The 19,708-nt window shown below is 34.6% G+C and overlaps 3 protein-coding genes across 7 annotated transcripts; all 3 read right to left on the reverse strand.

Moving 5' to 3' along the window:
- Nucleotides 1-239: 239 nt before the first annotated feature.
- LOC143465560 (sialin-like) lies at nucleotides 240-5,841 on the reverse strand. Of its 3 annotated transcripts, XM_076963924.1 has the most exons (10): nucleotides 4,305-5,841; nucleotides 4,067-4,216; nucleotides 3,709-3,939; nucleotides 3,453-3,627; nucleotides 3,083-3,204; nucleotides 2,508-2,669; nucleotides 1,401-1,641; nucleotides 937-1,080; nucleotides 750-876; nucleotides 240-540 (listed from the first exon to the last, which is right to left on the reverse strand). In XM_076963924.1, exons 1-9 carry the CDS (start codon nucleotides 4,335-4,337, stop codon nucleotides 827-829), a joined length of 1,308 nt encoding a protein of 435 aa, XP_076820039.1. In that variant the 5' UTR covers nucleotides 4,338-5,841; the 3' UTR covers nucleotides 240-540; nucleotides 750-826. The 3 variants fall into 3 exon arrangements, with proteins under 3 accessions (XP_076820039.1, XP_076820040.1, XP_076820041.1); XM_076963925.1 differs by lacking the exon at nucleotides 240-540 and having other exon boundaries at nucleotides 1,472-1,641; XM_076963926.1 differs by lacking the exons at nucleotides 240-540; nucleotides 750-876; nucleotides 937-1,080 and having other exon boundaries at nucleotides 1,632-2,285.
- Nucleotides 5,842-7,770: 1,929 nt separating this feature from the next.
- Nucleotides 7,771-14,833, reverse strand: LOC143465555 (sialin-like). Of its 2 annotated transcripts, XM_076963913.1 has the most exons (11): nucleotides 14,378-14,833; nucleotides 13,582-13,675; nucleotides 13,352-13,501; nucleotides 12,831-13,061; nucleotides 12,575-12,749; nucleotides 11,478-11,599; nucleotides 10,614-10,775; nucleotides 9,291-9,531; nucleotides 8,966-9,099; nucleotides 8,777-8,897; nucleotides 7,771-8,545 (listed from the first exon to the last, which is right to left on the reverse strand). In XM_076963913.1, exons 2-11 carry the CDS (start codon nucleotides 13,612-13,614, stop codon nucleotides 8,484-8,486), a joined length of 1,431 nt encoding a protein of 476 aa, XP_076820028.1. In that variant the 5' UTR covers nucleotides 13,615-13,675; nucleotides 14,378-14,833; the 3' UTR covers nucleotides 7,771-8,483. The 2 variants fall into 2 exon arrangements, with proteins under 2 accessions (XP_076820028.1, XP_076820027.1); XM_076963912.1 differs by having other exon boundaries at nucleotides 13,582-14,832.
- A 197-nt stretch (nucleotides 14,834-15,030) lies between these two features.
- Nucleotides 15,031-18,891, reverse strand: LOC143465553 (sialin-like). 2 transcript variants are annotated; one of them, XM_076963908.1, is made up of 10 exons: nucleotides 17,987-18,888; nucleotides 17,746-17,895; nucleotides 17,362-17,595; nucleotides 16,988-17,162; nucleotides 16,693-16,814; nucleotides 16,390-16,575; nucleotides 15,828-16,068; nucleotides 15,516-15,649; nucleotides 15,262-15,379; nucleotides 15,031-15,184 (listed from the first exon to the last, which is right to left on the reverse strand). In XM_076963908.1, exons 1-10 carry the CDS (start codon nucleotides 18,020-18,022, stop codon nucleotides 15,123-15,125), a joined length of 1,458 nt encoding a protein of 485 aa, XP_076820023.1. In that variant the 5' UTR covers nucleotides 18,023-18,888; the 3' UTR covers nucleotides 15,031-15,122. The 2 variants fall into 2 exon arrangements, with proteins under 2 accessions (XP_076820023.1, XP_076820024.1); XM_076963909.1 differs by lacking the exons at nucleotides 17,362-17,595; nucleotides 17,746-17,895 and having other exon boundaries at nucleotides 17,987-18,891.
- Nucleotides 18,892-19,708: the final 817 nt, after the last annotated feature.

Genomic DNA, 19,708 nt, shown 5'->3' on the forward strand with positions numbered 1-19,708 from the left:
CATAGTTATGTTAGTATGCCGCAATAATCAAGTAAGGTTAAGAAGGAGATGGGAAAATGAACGAACGATTTTTTGATTACAGCCTATTTATATAATGTTTCTTGAGTTGCACTCGTCGTCGTGCACTTCTATTACGTGTAATAGTGTTTCTTTGTTTAATTTAGCAAAGTATTTCAAACAATTCGACTTTTATGTAAATGATAACAACATGTTGAACACTTTGTCACCTACAGCGAATACATTTTTTCAGGCAGCATTTATTTTGATGCTATTGAAAGCACCAACTTTAACACGTACATGCATGTTCAACGACCTTCTGCAAAACCAAAACTAATAAAAAAGGCTGTATTAGACAGTTTTCTAAAGTATGATTGTCTAGAATCTACATTAAAAGTTTTAACGCACGTAAAAACTCTTTTAAAGATCTGTTTTGGTCAGCAGCAAAATCAGAAAATGTTATCGAAAACGTAAAACAGAATCAGTTAGGTGAGGTAAACCTCTCCTTTTCAATTTCCAATGTTTCTTTATCGTCGTTGGAACCTAAACCAAAAAAACTTACTTAGTCTACGTCTTAACTACACCGGAAAGGACAGTGCATACGCGAAATACACATTTTCCTAAATTAAATTATTAATTGCAATATAATTATTCAAAATTCGAATATTGCAAATAGTCGATGATGTATGTATGTATGCTTGTCTTTAGATAACCAAATTGTGCTTGATGATTTTTATCCTTATACAACTTACGTAGTCCTATATTTTCTTTTGCCCATATTTGTTCAACACCGGAAGCAAGTGTAGCATAAAGAATTGTTCCAGTTATATTAAGTCCGAATGTTAACCAGAAAAGATTTTGCCAGAGCGTAACCGAATGCTGTTACAGAAATCATCTATAAATTTATTTCGTAAAACATGAGTGTAAAGGAAGCAGTACCTTTACATATCTGGTCTGTAACGATGTAACCAGATAGAAACGGTCCCAGAAAAGCCACAAGACTTGCAATTGAGTTGGAAACACCATAAATTATTCCGCTGTATCTAGGAGCAATATCAAGGGGAGTACACATATAGCCTGGATCTAAACGGAAGCAAAAAATTGTAATGTTTAATGGCCGGCCACTTCGCCACTTCGTTCGGATTGCTTTATCAAGCACACAAAAGCAGCCGTAAATCATGGCCAATAACACGAAATTAGACAAAAACAAGTTGAGTTAGTATTATACTTTAACAATTTGTACCATAAGCTACGTGTGCCTCATCAACAGTGTCTAATAAAGGTTTGACCAGTCGAGAGCAAGGTTAGCACCATACTTTTCGCTTTCCACAGGCAATGCAGAAAAATAACGATACGATTCCACAACAGTAATTTTGAAACTATTTTGCCAGTCATAATCTTACATGCGAGACCAACAATTGCAATGCTGGTGGTGAAAAGACCGATTACAGCATAGTGATTTCCTCCAACATACCCAGTTATAACAAGACACAATCCAGATATTAATAAAGATATGGATGAATTTATCTTCCTAATCCGTGTAGTTGTTATTAATCTCTTTCTTCGTAAAAAGTCTGTAATTTGACTACCTATAACAATCACAACTCCTTGCATCAAAAAAGGAAGAACCATCACTAGACCACTCTGAAAACCATAAAGATTTACTGATTAGACCTGTATTATCTCAATGGAAAAGTGATTAAATTATATGAAGATTTGTTGCTCGTTGACTCATTTTTAGATAAAAACACAAAGTTTCCAACTTGTTTTCGGTACAAATATCGCAACTGCACATCTGAATTAGTTTTAGATAGGATTCACATATTCGCTATTACTCGAACAATGACTTACTGTTACATCAGTGTTTCCCAACCTTTTTGTTTTTGTAGCACTTTGATTATCCTACGATCCACATGGGGCCAGATGAAGCGATTGGAAACCTTTCAGCTGCTTATTTTGCGAGAACCTCCGTATTAAACTAAAAACCCTAGTTAGCCAATTCTTGAACTTAGGTTATTATGCGGTATTTCGCAGCAAGCAGGGCCAAGGAATTTCGCAAGTACAAGCGTTGTGGTTTATATTTGCAATATTACTAAAGAAGTTGTTAACAGTTTTTGATTCAGTTTTCAGAATGACTCCGATGTTGATTGACAAGGTGTTTGAGCTACCGTGGTTTACTATACTGTATGCTTAGAGTGCTTTCTTTTATTTGTATGAATAGCTTTTGTTTGTACTTCGCTATTTTAGACCCAAAGGAGTGGTTGTGGTGATGAATTTTACGGCTACGGCTGAAATCGTAAAGATGTAATATTCGTAAACATATATAAATGATTCAAATTATCTCTAATAATAATTTAAAAGTGAAAAGTATGAGAGAACCGAGATTTAATAAATCTGAATACACGTTCCCCACCGGTGAGGCGGAAGTCCTCTTTTAGGAAACACTGTGTTACACTAACAGCTACAATGTATTTGGTTATGCCTTGTTTGCAGATAACGTTAAAACTTACCTGAGTGACGTCAAAATAAAAAACCTCTGACAGATAAGTTGGCAGTATAACCGCAACTAAATTTTGCACAAAGGCGTCAGCTGAATGACATGCAAACAATCCCCACACACATTTTGATGTAAAGATCGACTTCCATGGTGTTGACTTCGGTTTGCTATAAGCCTGTAGATGTAAAGACGTCATATTCATGTTATATCTTTTATTTGACCTCGCTTTATCTAAGCCTACACTTTTCTTTGCACAAATTTAATGTAAACAGTAGCTGATCAGCAATGTAAAATTTCATTTTAATTTAAAGTTTAATTTCTTATAATCAATGCTGCATCTTGTATTTTAAAAGTTAATATCTACGATTACACTGTGGCTTCTCTTCGAGATAACATTCCAGGACTAAGCACTGTGGAAATCGAGACCCTTGCCACCAACAGCGACTTTGTAAAGTCGCAGAAGTTAATGACGTCTATGAATTGTTATCGAGATGTACTTATAATTGCGTGATGTTTTTAAATAGGGTTCTGGCAATATAGTCGGTCAGTGCTTTGAATACAATTTTAAACAAACAGTTATTTGCATACCTCTTTGTTTCCAATGCATTTTTTGATATAGAGTTTTTCTCTTTCGGAAATCCACTTGTTGTTGGAAGGAGAATCAGATGCAAAAATAAAGAAGAAGATGTCTCCGAAAATGGCGACACCTCCTTCAATAAACATGCATACTTTATACAATTATATATAGAACCTTTTCAAGAAGAAAACACTTCATTTCAATTATAACGGTAATTAATTTTCATCTAACTTTTACAAGATTTAACAGTTACAGTTTGTGATAAGATAACAGTTTACATGATTGGCCCGCTATGAGCAGTTGGAAGTTCATTTTAAAGGGGAGGCCTACTCCGCGATAGCAAATTTTTAAATGAGATATGCTGACTTGCAAATCACTGACCTGTGATGTAAAATACTGCTTCCCAGTTTAGGAATTCCAGAATCATTCCGACTAATGGGAATATAACAAGCAAACCGACAGTTATGCCGGAAGCGGCAATAGAAGATAATATGCTAACTTCGAAAGGTGGTGCCCAGTTGGAAAAAGCATAATTCATGGCGGGAAAAACTCCTCCCTGTAAAAAGCAACAAATAAAATATGTATTGAGTTACATTAGATGTGAATGATAATATTTTTTATGATATACAATACTCACGTGAAATAATCCAACTAAAGCTCTGCACACCACAGCCAAGTAGAAGTTGGTATGCGCTGCTAGTGGTGTAGCGACAGTGAAAATTGCTGATAAAAATATGGTGATTCCGTACACGTTACGAAATCCATATTTGCTGGCCATCCAGCCACCAATTAAATTTCCTGCTGCATATCCGTAGAAATAAGACCCGAGTAACAATCCTTGATCTTTGCTGTTCCAATGAAAAGTTCCCTAAAGAGGCATAACCGTTAATATCTAGCATAAATTAGTTACAGTTTAAAGGTTGGAGTTGTTATAAGCAGTACATATGAAGCTTACCAACACAAAGCAGATTTAACACAATACTGGCATCACTTACTGCCTCCGTATGATTGTGTGCTGTGTTATTTACCATCACCACTATTGCAAGGTTGAGGTTATGCCGCATGCATGCGACGTTGAACAAACCAAAGAAACCTAAAACTGCTATGACGTATCTCTGACGTATGTAGAAGCCACCTTTGTGAGACTGAGTAGCAAAGCCGGGTGAAAGCATTTATTAAAGTCGACTTTATAAAGAAACTGAAAAATCGGTACTGTATTTATATTTATCTTACCTCAGTTAAAACATTTGCGGTTTTGTCTGTCATCTTGACTCACGTGGCTATATGCGAGTGGTTTCTATTGAAAGCAACAACACGTTCCTGAAACCCCTTCCAAAACGAGGTGAGTTGGAAAACACTGGTCACGCAGAAATGTCTTGTAGCTTTTTAACTGAAATGGGTTAAGTACTGTTCTCTTTTAAGTATCGAAGGTGCACGTTTTTAATTCTAAAAAATAATTGGAGTCAAACAGCCCCTGTATAAAATATTGCACAGTATACTGAATTGCAAATCTTCAATTGTCTTTTAACAATTTTCAGTCAGATTAGATTTTTTTGTTTAGGTTAGATTCAGGTTACTTCGTGTTATAACATTTAAGCTGGGTTAACGACGAGCTAAGTAAAATGGTTGTCACTATCATCGGAAAAATCATTCGTTTGAATGTAACCGAAATATAGTAACCGAAACCTAACCCAACTCTACCCTGTAATCTAAGTCTAACTTCAAAGTAAAATATTGTACAGCAGCATTGCACGTAGCGTATAATGTTGTCGGGTAAAGTAGTGATAGGCTGAAAGCTTATTTTTCAAAGGTGATTTGTTTATGAGTTAGCATAGCCGTTTGTAATAACGCTATTGCTAACTGCAAATGTACCAATCCGATAATCATTAACAAAAACGCGTTGATTGCCAATAGATGCAAACTCGTTGAACCGTGCAGAGCCTTGTGTGTTGTTTCAATAGCATCGTGGAATATTGAAAAAGGGGTGTACGCGCTTTAGTGTACTGGTAAGTGGAAATCGACGGCTGATATGCGATTCTTCTATTCTCCTTTAATCTTATAGGTTTTCCCACGTGAGTTAAACTAAATCAGTTATGGTAGGTTTGTAAATAAGGGTCATTCTGTACTTTGAACAGCTACTTTAACCAGTTGCTAATCTTCAGAAAAATTAATAGACTATGTGCAATTTACTATGTTGTTTGGTTACGTCATAAACCCCATCGTAACGTTTAGTTATCAAAGATTAACTTTAAAACCACGGTTCTCTTTCAAAGTTTCTTCTAATTTAAGCCACCTAATCATACAATTTTCGTTAACTAAACTGTTGATGAAATGGTTTTGTCTTTATCCGAGAAGAACTGCTTTCTACTTGTCAATAATTACACAACGTTTCCACTTTTCTAAGACATTGTTTAGAATGCATTCTTATTCGCTTCAGTCGTTTATAAATCCATCACTGATTTACAGGTGTCAAAACATGCTCTACTTCTAGACAAGTACTTTAGTCTCTAAATACATTCATTAAGTTTTGTCGATTTGTCCACCTTGCGTAATCCGTTTATGCCAACTGTACCTCCAGTTATTGACTACAGGAAAGCACAATCCAACCTCAGCTTAACAATATGGGCTTTCCTATTTAATGTTTTACGATTTATTTACTTATTTCATCGGGTTTTGGTAAAACAAACAGGCTTTATTTTTGCTTAATTCCTATATATGCGAATATCGCGTTGGATATTCTATTAGTCTACTTCAAGCGTTTAGCACTTCCTTCCCTCATACCATTTTCACTTCAGAGATAACGATAAAGTTTCCTTTGTTTCGTAAAACGCCATAGAGATCTTATTTTAGAGATCCATTCCAAAAACAAGGTTTTCCTACGCTTTGTCGTTTTGTCATCACATAGTAATGTTCATTTTATTTTAGATAGGCAAAAATACGTGAAAGTTGTGCATTGCAAAACAAAAAATTGAGCTTAAATTCAGCATTCAGCATACAGTGTGCAATGAAAGATTTTGTTTGTGACGATTTCCATCAAGTCACCTACATGCCCCGTGTTTCCTTGCAGGGAACCCGACAATATACTTTTTGACCATGTTGTCAGCGCACAAGCGATAACAGATTAAAAATAGTACTTTTCTTCAATAATTTGCAAGTTTTTGGATAACTTTGATATTTTAAGCAATAGTATTGAAATAAATTGAAGAATTTGACAAAAATGTTTGGTTAAGAAGTTAAAAGGCTACAAAATTTGGATTATTTTGGCGTTGACATTAAGGTACAAAATCTATGTTTATAAGGGCCGTTGATGTAAAAGAAACGGAAACACTGGTTTCCGTCAATGTCCATTACGGCCATTAACCATTATTGCCAGTTACAAATACCGTTATTGTTCATTTTTGTCATTGTCCATTACCAAGATCTGTTTAAAGCGCATCATGCTTTAACATCACAGAAAAATGTATTTTCTCCTATAAAAAGGCTCCTACCACAAAACGAAACGGTTTTGTAAATAGTGCAAAGCAAGACATTTTTCAAAATAATCTTTAGAATCTTTTGCTTTTAACCAGTAAATTTGTTTGTATTTGAATCGTGGTTTTGTTCTGGTCTGCTCAGTCATATGTACTAATAAATAATTTATAGTACTTATTAGTTCAAATGACTTCTCCCAAGCGTGTTAGAATATAACTGTGAATTTGTAACAACTATGTTTATCTCGTCCTCGTCGTATGAGCCAGATGTTACTCAGTACCCCGGAATAGATATCAGAGCATGATTCATGCTGTTATGTAAAGCTCGAAAGTCGTGTATTTCGTAGTGAGTATGATAGAATGTTTCTTTCATAATAGCACAACTTAATTTTTTGTTTTTTGGGAGAAAAGGTGATCAACCTAACACGCATGTACAAACATCGTTATATTCCTGTTATAAACATTAAGTTTATGTATAAAAATAACTGATGGAATTAGAACCGTTATGTGTTTAACAATAGAACTTCCCCCAATTTGTAAAATTGTGTTTTTCTTGGCTGCAATTAAGGTTGAGCGATATACATTGTTATAACTCATGTTATTTCATTATTGGTTGGTTTCAATTATAACGCGTGAAACTTAAACATTTAAAAGTAGCATTCAAGCCAACTTACCATAACTTATATTTAAAACGAGTTTTGCATTTATATAATCATGGAGCTTGTGGTTCCGAGTGAAAACTATTTGTACATTCCCACATTTATTTGATTACAAAGCGTCTTATTACACAAAAAGATGTTAAAATACTAAGCAAGTGTGAAAATGAATGTGTTTATCTCCGCCTTTTTTATAAATGTACTTCAGTTTTATTATTTATGTATTTTGTTATTTTTGTTTTGGGTTATTTTGTTTTGTATATATTGATTACTTTCTTTGTATTTGTTTTGTTCAAAGTACTTACAACTTTTAATTTTTTTTAACTAACTTTTTTTAATTAACTTTTTTCAGTGTGTACAACAAATATAAAATGATTTAACAGAGTATACCCACTTAAACCGCGAATAAATAACCGAATAAGTAACATGTAAAAATGTTGTTGCGTTTGTAATAATTTTATTAAATTTTTATTATTTGTTAGATTTATTTTAATTTGCGAAAGTTTAGTCAAAAGTAAAAGAGTTTTTATGATTTGATTAAAATCCTAGTTTTCATAACAAATAGCAAGTAATATGACAGGTTATCCACTTAAAATGCGAATATTGAACCTGTAACTAACTTCGCGCGGGTATAGGAAATTCTGAACATGTTTTCAGATTTTTATCGGCCAGTAAATGGGTTAGAAAAGAGTTCTTGATGTAACGATCTGATGTTCTGTATGTTTGCTTTGTATTTTAATCACATACATTAAAAACATACATTTCCCACTTTTTTAAATAATTTGTCTCGAAGTTTTCCGCGCAACCTGAAACTTTGAAACGCGCCAATTGCTAGGGGAACTCCCAAGCTAGAAAACAACACCAACCATGCTGCCTTCTGATCGAAAGAAACAGGTTTTTAAAGTCCTATACTGTATGTTAGAGTCTAACTGTTAGACTCCAACAGAATCAAAGAAATTTTATTTTTTGACCCATATGCCTCCATAATGAGGCTTGTTCCCGTTCAGTGGTCCTGATTAACTGTTGCGATTTCGGGTAATACAATTCAAAAACCAAATACCATACAAAATGTGTGTATCAATCAAACATTTTCCTTAGTTCAATGAAAAAGGTTATGATACCATACTTATGAATCGATAAATAAAAAAAAAGGTCAAAATTTAGTAACGGGTAAATGTTTGTTTTTTGTATTAATCATGTTAAAAATCCAACGGTCGTAAAACAGCTTAAACTTTCATGGTCAACCGAGGCAGAAACACCAATTTTTTTTGTAAACTTGTAGAAAATCAGTAGGATGTATTAAACTTCTCTTTTTCGATTTCCAATGCTTTTTTATCGTCTTTGTTACCTGCATAAAAGTTTAAATATATTATCTATACTTTACCAGAAGATATCCTACAAAAGGCAAATGCTCACTCTCTAAATTAAATTACTAATTGCAGAAACTTTTAATAACTGTTTTATTCCAAATCGTGGATTATTTATTTGGCAATGCCTAGTTTTATGTCTAAATAATACTAATCTAATTTTGTTATGCTGATTTTTGAATACACGTTATGTAGATCCTTATTCTACTTACATATGTTTTCTTTTGCCCATGTTTGTTCAACACCGGAAGCAAGTGTAACATAAAGAATTGTTCCAATTATATTAAGTCCAAATGTTAACCAGAAAAGATTTTGCCAGAGAGTAACTGAATGCTGTTACAGAAATCATTCAAAAATTTACCCTGTAAAACATAATTTTAGCAAGCAATACCTTTACATACTTGGTCTGTAACGATGTAACCAGCTAGAAACGGTCCCAGAAAAGACACAAGACTTGCAATTGAGTTGGAAACACCAAATATTATCCCGCTGTATCTAGGAGCAATATCAAGCGGGGTACACACGTAGCCTGGATCTAAAAGATAGAAAAAAAAATGATAAAAGTTTATGGCAAGCCCGAGTTTGTTTTAATAACTTCTTTTGATTGTTTTACTAAGCACACAATGCACAACTAGATACGAAAATTGTGAGTCAATATTTTTTAACGTTTTGAGCCACATCAAATGGCCACTTTTGAAAGAATTGTACCCAAGTCTAAGATCTTACATGCAAGACCAACAATTATAATGTTGGCGGTGAAAAGACCGATTACAGCATAGTGATTTCCTCCGACGTACCCAGTTATAACAAGACACAACCCAGATATTAATAAAGATATGGATGAATTTATCTTCCTAATCCATGTAGTTGTTATTAATCTCTTTCTTCGTAAAAAGTCTGTAATTTGACTACCTATTATAATCACAACTCCTTGCATCAAAAAAGGAAGAACCATCACTAGACCACTCTAAAAACCATAAAGATTTACTGGTTAGACCTGTATTATTTCAATGAAAAAATTAATTTTAAGAAGATTTGTTGCTCCTTGTCTCATTCTGATAGGACATACTTCCAACTTGTATTGAGTATGAATATGACGACACAGTTAAAGTAACTACACTTCTGAATTACTCTAATCTAAATGTGATATCAAGTGCAGTTACAAGCTAACGGTCACAAGCTATTACGTTACTGTCGACCCTTTGTAAGAACTAGTGTTACAGCAGTGTTTTCCAACTTTTTGTGTAAATTTGATTTTTTAAATCGTAGAATTCACCATGACTCTGTATCGCGATTGGGCCGACCTGTCACTCATTAATAATACCCAAAGAGATGTGGCCAACTCACATCTCAATGCGGGAGTCGGCAACTCCAAGCATCAGGGCATGCGGGGTGATTTTTATTCATGGCTCACCTAGTGTTTTAAACCCTGGCCACGCGATACAACTTTGCTCGTGCTTTTTGCTTATTCGTTAGTTTACAGCTTTAAGTGTTGTAAATCAGCCCTATGTGCTTTCTGTTTACTGTTCAAATCCAAACCCGAGCGTCCAAAAAAGTCTGGCATACCAGGTCATTTATATCCTAAATAACAATTCGTGTACTGGATCACTGCGTTCAAAAGGTTGACGACCCCTGTCTCAATGGGTATTAATAACGTAAGAATATTAGGGGACGCTGAAAATGGCGGTAATAACAATGGTGTTTCCATTTCCGTTATAACGTTGAGATTTTGGGTTAGTTTGGGCATTAGTAAGATACGGTATTGAAAAAAACTAAAGAACTTGTCAAAAAGAAATTAGGTAAGATGTTTGTTAGGCTGTGGAAGTTGGATTATTCCGAGGTAGGGATTAAGATCGGGATTCATGTTGAAAAGAGCTGTTTTTTTAACTGAAATGGAAACACTGGTTACCGCCATTTTCGTCGTTGTTGCTGCATAGACTTTGTGTATGTGGGATTTAATTGAGTTATAGAAGCAAGCGAGTCCGTATACAAGCATTATCATTTACCACTATACCTGTTTTACGTGTAACGTTTAACATCAAAGTTTACCTGTGTAATATCAAAATATAAAACCTTTGACAGATAAGTTGGCAGTATAACCGGAACTAGATTTTGCACAAAGCCATCAGCTGAATGACATGCAAACAATCCCAACATACATTTTGATGTAAAAATCGACTTCCATGGTGTTGATTTCGGTTTACCGTAAGCCTGCAGATGCAAAAGACGTATTGACATCATACTACTAATTCTACTCATTTAATTTGTCATTTATTCGATCTCCTTTTATCTTAGTCCAGGGCCGGATTTACCTATTACGAGGCCCTGGATATATATCAGAGGGGCCCTCGAAAATGCTCATTTTTAAGCTATAGACATCTTGACCTATTTTAAAGCTAGTTTAAACAACTAAAAAATACTAGTTTAACTATTGTGTATTTGCAAACGCCTATTTGCAAAAATTTTAAAAAGATTAATTAAATTATCTAACTTTTGTAAGTAGCCTTGATTTATGAGTTAGTATCGTAAAGCAAACTAGTTTCTCAGTTGAATTATGCTGATAACCTATTTGCACCGGGGCCTTCAAAATGCAGCCTATGACAATTAACCGCTTTACGTGCCATTACTTTAATCCGGCCCTGTTTAAGTTTTACTAATCGAAGATGCATTTTTATTACAATTTCATTGGGTTGTTGTTTTAGAGATAATATCCCAGGAATAAGTACTGTGGAATTTTACAGTCTACAGTACTTTTACGAAATAAGAGATGCGTTACAACCAACAACGTCTTGGTAAAACTGCAAGAGTTAGTGTCGTCAATTGTTGTCCACATACGTTTAGTTACGGGATGTTTTTCTTGCATTAGCTGATCAGTGTATTTAATAAAATTCCAACAGCCAAGTATTTGCACACCTCTCTGCTTCCAATGCATTTTTTGATATAGAGTCTTTCTCTTTCGGAAATCCACTTGTTGTTGGAAGGAGAATCAGATGCAAAAATAAAGAAGAAGATGTCTCCGAAAATGGCGACACCTCCTTCAATAATTATGCAAATCAAAAACAAAATCATGTATAAAATTCTTTGTAAAACCAATCACTTTACGTCAAATACAACGGTAATAAACTTTTCATGCGTATATGGGTTATCAGTAGGGCGATTATTTTTTGACCTAAAAAATGAAAACTTTTCACTTAAAAATTGAAACTTTTTAACACTTTTGACATTAAAAAACTTTTTTTTTGACAAATTTTCACGTATGAAGAACTCAAGTAGTTAAATTACGCATTATTGTACAAAAAGTTAAAATTTATTGCAGTAAAGAAGGGCAAAAATCTGAACACAGACTTAGCCTATTCTGAAAAGGGAAATGAGTTAATTACAAATCACTGCCAAAAATTTGCAGCGAAGACATAACAAAAACTGTTCAATATATTTGTCTAAACTAAAGATACGTGAAGTATCTAAAGCAAAACCGAAGCAAGAGCTGCACCTAACCTACAGCTGGCGCAAAAATGACTTAATTAGGACCTACCAAAAATTTTACACGTTTTGAGGTGTGTTGAGCATCACACCATATCAACCTAATTATTTCACTTAATGGTTTATGATTCACAATAAGTAGACAATGGGCCATTTACAACAGTATAAAGTAAGCTACAAGGTGTAAAATGTAAAACGACAAGTTCACTGACAGCGCAACCTCTACGACACCACGGCAATGCAGTTTGTAAACAGTTATGATTTTGTAAAAAAATTTGACTTTGTAAACAATTTAGACAATCTTTGACATTACGCTATAAATTTGACCAATTTTTGACTTTTTTTGACAAGTCAAAAAATAATCGCCCTAGTTATCAGTTACTTTTTGTTATAAAAGCTTTGTAACCTCTGTGACAAATTGTACATTAAGTTAATTTTAACAGGTAATGTACTTTGCGATGGCAATTTTTTATAAAATTTTTAAACGATTTTATTTCTAAATGAGATATGCTGACTTGTAAATCACTGACCTGTGATGTAAAATACTGCCTCCCAGTTTAGGAATTGCAGAATCATACCGACTAATGGGAATATAACAAGCATACCGACAGTTAAGCCGGAGACTGTGACAGAAGATAATATGCTAACTTCGAAAGGTGGTGCCCAGTTGGAATAAGCATAATTCATGGAGGGATAAACTCCTCCCTGTAAAAAGCAACAAAAAAAATTTATATTGAGTTAAATTATATGTGAATGTTAAGATTTTGTATGATATGCAATACTGACGTGAAATAATCCAACTAAAGCTCTGCACACCACAGCCAAGTAGAAGTTGGTATGCGCTGCTAGTGGTGTAGCAACAGTGAAAATTGCTGATAAAAATATGGCGATTCCGTACACGTTACGAAATCCATATTTGCTCGCCATCCAGCCACCAATTAAATTTCCTGCTGCATATCCGTAGAAATAAGACCCGAGCAACAAACCTTGATCTTTGCTGTTCCAGTGAAAAGTTCCCTAAAGAGGCATAACCGTTAATTTCTAGCATAACTTAGTTACAGTTTAATGGTTGGAATTAAATATACTATGTTTGCCACCAGGCATAATTTCAATAACAAAAGGTGCTCAGCTGGTGAATTAATTCTTTATGAACCAACGTTTTGCAAACTCATGCGGTTGAGCTTCGTCAGGGCAGATTACAATAAGAGAATGTTGGTTGGAGTTAAAGTTGTTACGAGTAATAACTTACATATGCAGCCTACAAATGCACCTCAAACTTAAAACATAATGTTCATTGCAGTACTTACTGTTCCCGTATGATTGTGTGCTGTGGTATTTACCATCGCCACTATTGCAAAGCTGAGGTTATGCCGCATGCATGAAACGTTGAACAAACCAAAGAAACCTAAAGCTGCTATGACGTATCTCTGACGTACGTAGAAGCCACCTTTCTTGGTCTGAGCAAAAATGTTTAGTGTGAGAGCATCCAAGAGAAATTTATAAAGAAACAAAAAATCTGTAATAATTTTCATCTTACTTCAATCACAATATTTGCGTTTTCGTCTGTCATCTTGATGTATGTGAGTGGTTTATACTGAAAGCAACAACACGTTCCCGAAACCAGTATAGGCCTACCAAAACAAATTGAGTGTGGGTACTTTTAGGCTTTAAAAACTGTTTATTCTAGAAGAACTGGAGTCAAATAACATCTCTGTGAGCTACAGATTCCCAATCGTGTTTTAAGTTTAGATTAATACTTCTTATAATATTTAGTTAGATTATCAAGGAGTCAAGTAAAATATTGTAGCATTGAACGTTGAGTACAATTTTTTCGAATAAAATAATGACAGCTTATTTTTAAAGTACTGAGAGTAACTAATTCACCGAAAGTAGGTCACGCAACCTGTTGTTAAAGATAAGCGGTTATGAGGTTAAGGAAATCGGTATGCAAAAGTCGATTTAAGTTAATTAACGTTTAATTGAAGTTAGATTTAGAATAAAAGGTAGATTTAGGTTAGATTTAAGTTACTGTGCTATAACATTTAAGATGGGTTGACAACTAACTGTAAAATAGCTTAGAACGCATGATTTTTTTCCTGTAAAATAGTGGCAGCCGTTAGTATTTCGAACTAAACATGGCACGTCTGTGATGACGCCATTTCTAACGACAAACGTACAAAGTAGGATAAAATAGTCGATCATTAACGCGCAAAGCGTTATTCGTCAATCGGGGTAAAATCAATAAACCTTGCAAAATCTAGGAACTAAACTTTAGGTTGTTGATTCGTTAACTTATTGTGGGGTTTTAGTAGGATGTAACTTGCTTAGTATACCTGTAAATCAAAATCAAAATCAAAATATGATTTAAGATGCCCTTTATTTTTCTTAATCGTCAAAACTTTCCATGTAAGTCAAGTTAGGTTTGCAGTTACTATATAATTTGAAATCAGCACTGTCAAAAAACTGCCTGTCTTAGAAAACTAAGTTGCCGTACCCTTCAGTCAACGTACGTACGACAACTTAACAAAACCTGTTAGTTTCGAAGCGAAATGTAATCTAAGTATACCGTGAAGCAGCAAGACGATTTGATTGGCTAATGCAATCCTGCACAATTATGTATTTTATGGTATCATTGCTTCAACTCTCGCTATTTTACAGAAATGAGGTTATGCTAACGTTCCGTTTGCTGAGATCAACCTAAAACTACACTTCTTATCCTAAAATCCTTCTAATCTATGGGTTATAGCTATAGGCTTGTAGTGTTGACGAAATAACGACGCCTTTGTTTTAGTAAGAACTGCTTTCTGTTTGTCAATGATTAATCGACGTCTCCGCTTTCTAGAGCAATAATTAGATCGCGCTTCTTAATCACTTTAGTTATTGATACATTTACCATTAACTGTTAACTATAATTAATCATTAAAAAACCATCGCTGAGTGGTTAAAGCGCTCGCCCGTTAAGCTACACCTAGGTGCTAAGTCATCTACATTTAATACGATGAATCGAATCTTCAACCCTGAAATTTATTGCCAAGTAAACAGTGTTTTCTGAATATTTGTCCACTTTTTGTTGGGACGTTATAAGAGGTTACTTCGGTTTTCCACTTCTGATTTCGTCGACTGCTTTCTTTTTTTGCAGTCTAAATATAACGTCGAAATTAGGACGGTGAAAAAACAATGAAAGACGCAATGAAGTGGTGTTAACATTCGCAGTTACTTTGCTTTTTCGCCCAATTCTGTTCCACTCCCGATCCAAAAGTAACAAATGTTATTGCTCCGGCAATACTTATGCCGAAACTCGCCCAAAAGAGAATTTGCCATTGCAGTAGCGATTTCTGCAATTAATAGTTGCACTATTAATAGTACAATATATTGATCAAATGTAAAGGTTCATTTATTTTTAAATAATAAAAAAAAGAAATAAAAGTGGTAATAAAAATAACAATAAAACTTCAAGTAAAACTACAGTACATAATCAGTGATAATGTAGCCTGCAGAAAACGGTCCCAAAAATCCGACAAGGTTGGCGATTGTGTTGGAAATAGCAAAAAGGATACCACTGTGTCTAGGAGCTATGTCTAATGGACATGACAAATAACCAGGAACTGCAAAACCAGTTAAAGATAAACAACCTGTAAACTTCTTGCATTATTTTGTAAAATTTATAAGGTTCTTGCATGTTGCTAACATGTCAGATATACTTAACAAAATTTTTAAACTGAAAAGTTTATTCCAAGTATTATAACTTACTATTAATTCATTAACTACAAGTTTATAACCTACATGTGAGACCAGTAAATGCATAACCGCACGTAAATAAAGCAATGACAGCACGGTGATCTCTTCCCACATAACCAGCCAAACTAAGGCACAATGCCGGTACTGATAACGCCAAAAAAGTGTTGATTTTTCTTATTTGAGTCGTTGTTATCCGACGCTTTTTTCGTAACATATCTGTAATACAACTAGCTGGCAGAGATACGAGAAATTGCATCAGAAAGGGAAGAATCATCAATAACCCACTCTGAAATACAAAACATTACCATAAGGGAATACAGTGTACTGTAAGAAAATTATAAAAATTGTCTGATAATCAGATAGGTATTGTCATGCTGAGATCTTATGACAATAGCACTTTTTTTCTGGAAAAAAGGCAGAAAAATTTTGAGTTTGTTAAATTTTCCCAGTTATTATTATTATGTTTTCTACTACGAATGGAACAATTACCGATAAACTAAAACGTTGTAATGGAAAACTGTTTATTTACATTTTTATGTTTGATGTCTGGGCCATTTCATAATTTTAACTTTAGTCGAATAGTTCAAACACGTATAACTCGTTTTACCTGTGTAGTATCAAAATTATACATTTCTGCCATGTAAGTAGGCATTAGAGCGGCGAAAGTGTATTGGAACCAGGCATCTGCTGAATGCGCAATGAAAAGTGCCCAAGAACATTTAGAAGCTAGCATTGCTTTCCATGGAATAGAAGTTGTTTTTTGAGGTCCTTGAAATTCGTCGTGCGTCTTGTTCTAAGTATTTTATTTGAGGTGATGAAACTTGGATGGTTAAGCTTCGTGGTGCCTTCTTTATGGCTGCGATGCAGAGAAGTATGGAATAAAATGAGAAAAAGTACAAAAACGTTATACCTCCCTGTTCTCAATGCTTTTTTCTATGTAACGTCGCTCTTTTTTAGAAATCCATCTGTTGTTGGAAGGAGCATCAGATGTGAAGATGAAAAAGAAAACTAACCATACCAATGCCATACTACCTGTGCATGGTAAAATTAAGCAGATAGCAACAATCTTTTTAATCTTACAGTCTCAACATAAACGTTTTAACAGATAGGCCTAGTTTTCACAGTCAATGAAATTGAGCACAGTAGTTAAATATTCAATGGTTTTGTTACGTGTGATAAGTATTTTTTATGGTATTTTTGCATACCTGTTACATAAAATGCTGCATCCCATCCCAAAGCATCAGATATAACTCCAACCAATGGATTTACCAGAGTCAATCCAAATCCCATTCCAGACAAAGATATTGAATTGAGTACGCTGATTTCTAACGGTGGAGCCCACTTAGCCCAGGCATAATTCATTGCTGGATATATCGCCGCCTGTGTAGAAACTGGTCCTTATGTATTGGCGTCATTGTTGATTTCATTAAGCTTGTTATGTAGTGCAACTGATCTAGAAGCTTTTTCGTCTCAGCATGTGCTTGTTAATGCTAACCGCAGCACGTACAGGCATTCGCGATTCGGTTTTTGAGTATCAAGGCTAAGTTATTGCAAAGCATAAAAGGTTTAAGATAATGACCTGAGCAAAACCTGTTAAAGCTCTGCATGCCACTGCTAAATACAACCCTTGCGTTGTTGCCAGTGGAGTGATAAGAGTCAGAATGGCAGATGCAAGCATACTGATCGTGAACATTTTATGAAATCCGTATTTGTTTGCCAACCATCCAGATGGAACATTTGAAGCTGCATAGCCATAAAAATAACTTCCCAAGAAAAGTCCTTGTTGACTGCTATCCCAATTGAATGATCCTTTCTATTTTTTTAAATATACCAACTAAATTCATAGCTGAACGTTTCAGACTCAAGATTTTATAACATGTGACTTGGGTGTTATAATTTGCGAGGTACAGTAATTCGAGCAGTCAATTATGAGCAATCGTTAGTGTTGAGTGACGACACCTACCGTTTCCGTATTATTATGCTCGCTTGCATTTACCATCGCCAGTGTTGCAACATTTACATTATTGCGCAAACAACTTGCATTGAAAAATCCAAAAAATCCGAGGACAGCTAAAACGTATCTTTGGCGTAAGTAAAAGCTGTGGTTCTTTGTCTGAAATATCAGCACAACCCAGTCAATGTATTAGTTTAAATTTTAATATAGCTTACACAAAGACATCACTACAAAGATTTCAGAAATGTACCTCATTGACGGTGTTGATTGTATTGAAATTTTCCATGCTTCAGCTGAACTTGTGTTTTTCTAGGTTTGAAAAAGTTCTCCTATTTTCCAAAAAATGCTTTTTCTATGCCTTTCGTACTGTTATATTTGTTGTCGGTCTCATTCTATTTCATTTAATGCCTTTATGTGCACGACCAGCCCCACGCTGTTATATTTGTTTACATGCTGTTTGCTCTACTTCCGTTTTGGTTTTATCATAGTGCTTGACGCTTATTTAAGATAACAAAAAGGATATTATTTTGTTACATATCATGACCATTTCTTTTCTAAGAACTGCATTTTATCGAATGCTTATCTGATCTTAAGTATAATGCGTTATTATCATTTGCTATAGCAAATAATAATAGTCAACTAGTTAATTTGAAAAGTTTAAACCAAGTCATAATAGGAAACAGATGACAGCTGTGCTATATATCCCGACCAATTTTTAAAATTTGATATGCAAGCATAAACAAAGCAGAATTTAGTGCATTGTAGATTGTCACTATATGCAGTTAACTTGTTTGCCTATTGTACCGTACCGTTGTCTTGTATTAGACATAGCCTACTTAATCAACTCGATGTCTTTGACCACACCACAATTGCAGAAAATAACGTTCATATTTTCTATAGCCTTAAGCTACCCTAAAAATGTTATACGAAACTGCTGTTGAACTGAAGCAAATCTATTTGTAAACTCTTTAAGTTTAAACACGACACGGGCTGAGTTCGTGACACGTCCGTCCTCACAGAGTGCTTCATTTCTTCCTGTCCTTTCTTCCTGTCGTTCATTAACCCTGTGTTGATGTTGATGTATCATTCATTTTACTGAGGCTTGTGGTAGTAAAGAAACTTTCTTGCTTTACTTCGCCTTGTTTGTGGTGCCCAATTTTAACTTGGCCAAACTCAACCACAGTTACTACCTTTAACGATATAAAAATCAGTCATCTGAAGAACTTGCATGATGGGTCACACTGTGTATCTTCGGCTTTAACCTTTTTATTCACTTGAGGACGCGGTGAGATGCGTTTTGTAGAATCATTTTTATAATGAAAGGTCTTACATTAAGCCTATAACAAAGTGATGTTGATTTCAGGCAAATTGTGATTTTTGCCTTCCTCAAGGTGGCACTATTGGACACCAATCTAAACGTTTTGGGCAAATCCCTTTGATTGGTGGAAAGTTTAGGTTGTTTGTTTATGAAAACAGGCTCACATATCGTGAAAAAATCCACTTGTGTTCGTAATCACTTTTAATTATATACGCTTGTGTCTATTTACAATGACTTTTGTTTGAAAAATATTTTTGCGGTAGTACTTTCACAGAACCATTCACGTAGGCTATAAGTACGATTCACGTACGTAAATGACAAGTGTTTGGAAATTCCCATAATGCTCGATATATTAGACAAAAAACTTGACTTAGTTTTGATCCAAAATTTCTTGAGAGTTTCTATATGATGAGAAAGGTGTACTCATTAAGTAAAGTGCACAAAAAGGGCCTCAAGGGACAATACGAATTTAAAATTATTGAAAATTTTGCTTGGATGCGCGTAAGCCTACGTTAATGCATTCGTTGAAATCGTATGAATGGTGTATTAGAGCACGTTGTTTCAACCTTACCATTTTCAGTTATGAATGCAATGAAAATTATTTTCGGATGCTTCCATGTTGGTGTACAGGTTTGGGGAAGCACTTGCGACAAA

The sequence above is a fragment of the Clavelina lepadiformis genome, chromosome 7 (assembly GCF_947623445.1).
Source record: "Clavelina lepadiformis chromosome 7, kaClaLepa1.1, whole genome shotgun sequence".
NCBI lineage: Eukaryota > Metazoa > Chordata > Ascidiacea > Aplousobranchia > Clavelinidae > Clavelina > Clavelina lepadiformis.

What these genes read in the sequence shown, in the direction of transcription:
- LOC143465560 (XM_076963924.1), bottom strand. Translation starts at nt 4,337, where the DNA reads ATGACAGACAAAACCGCAAATGTTTTAACTGAG. An exon ending in AATGCATTGGAAACAAAGAG is followed by an intron (nt 2,670 to 3,082) that starts GTATGCAAATAA and finishes TTACATCTACAG; the next exon opens with GCTTATAGCAAACCGAAGTC. An exon ending in TTTATTTTGACGTCACTCAG is followed by an intron (nt 1,642 to 2,507) that starts GTAAGTTTTAAC and finishes TATGGTTTTCAG; the next exon opens with AGTGGTCTAGTGATGGTTCT.
- LOC143465555 (XM_076963913.1), bottom strand. Translation starts at nt 13,614, where the DNA reads ATGACAGACGAAAACGCAAATATTGTGATTGAA. An exon ending in ACGCAAATATTGTGATTGAA is followed by an intron (nt 13,502 to 13,581) that starts GTAAGATGAAAA and finishes ATTTTTGCTCAG; the next exon opens with ACCAAGAAAGGTGGCTTCTA. An exon ending in ATGGGCAAAAGAAAACATAT is followed by an intron (nt 8,546 to 8,776) that starts GTAAGTAGAATA and finishes ACTTTTATGCAG; the next exon opens with GTAACAAAGACGATAAAAAA.
- LOC143465553 (XM_076963908.1), bottom strand. Translation starts at nt 18,022, where the DNA reads ATGGAAAATTTCAATACAATCAACACCGTCAATGAG. An exon ending in ATAATTTTGATACTACACAG is followed by an intron (nt 16,069 to 16,389) that starts GTAAAACGAGTT and finishes TTTGTATTTCAG; the next exon opens with AGTGGGTTATTGATGATTCT. An exon ending in TGCATTTACTGGTCTCACAT is followed by an intron (nt 15,650 to 15,827) that starts GTAGGTTATAAA and finishes CTGGTTTTGCAG; the next exon opens with TTCCTGGTTATTTGTCATGT.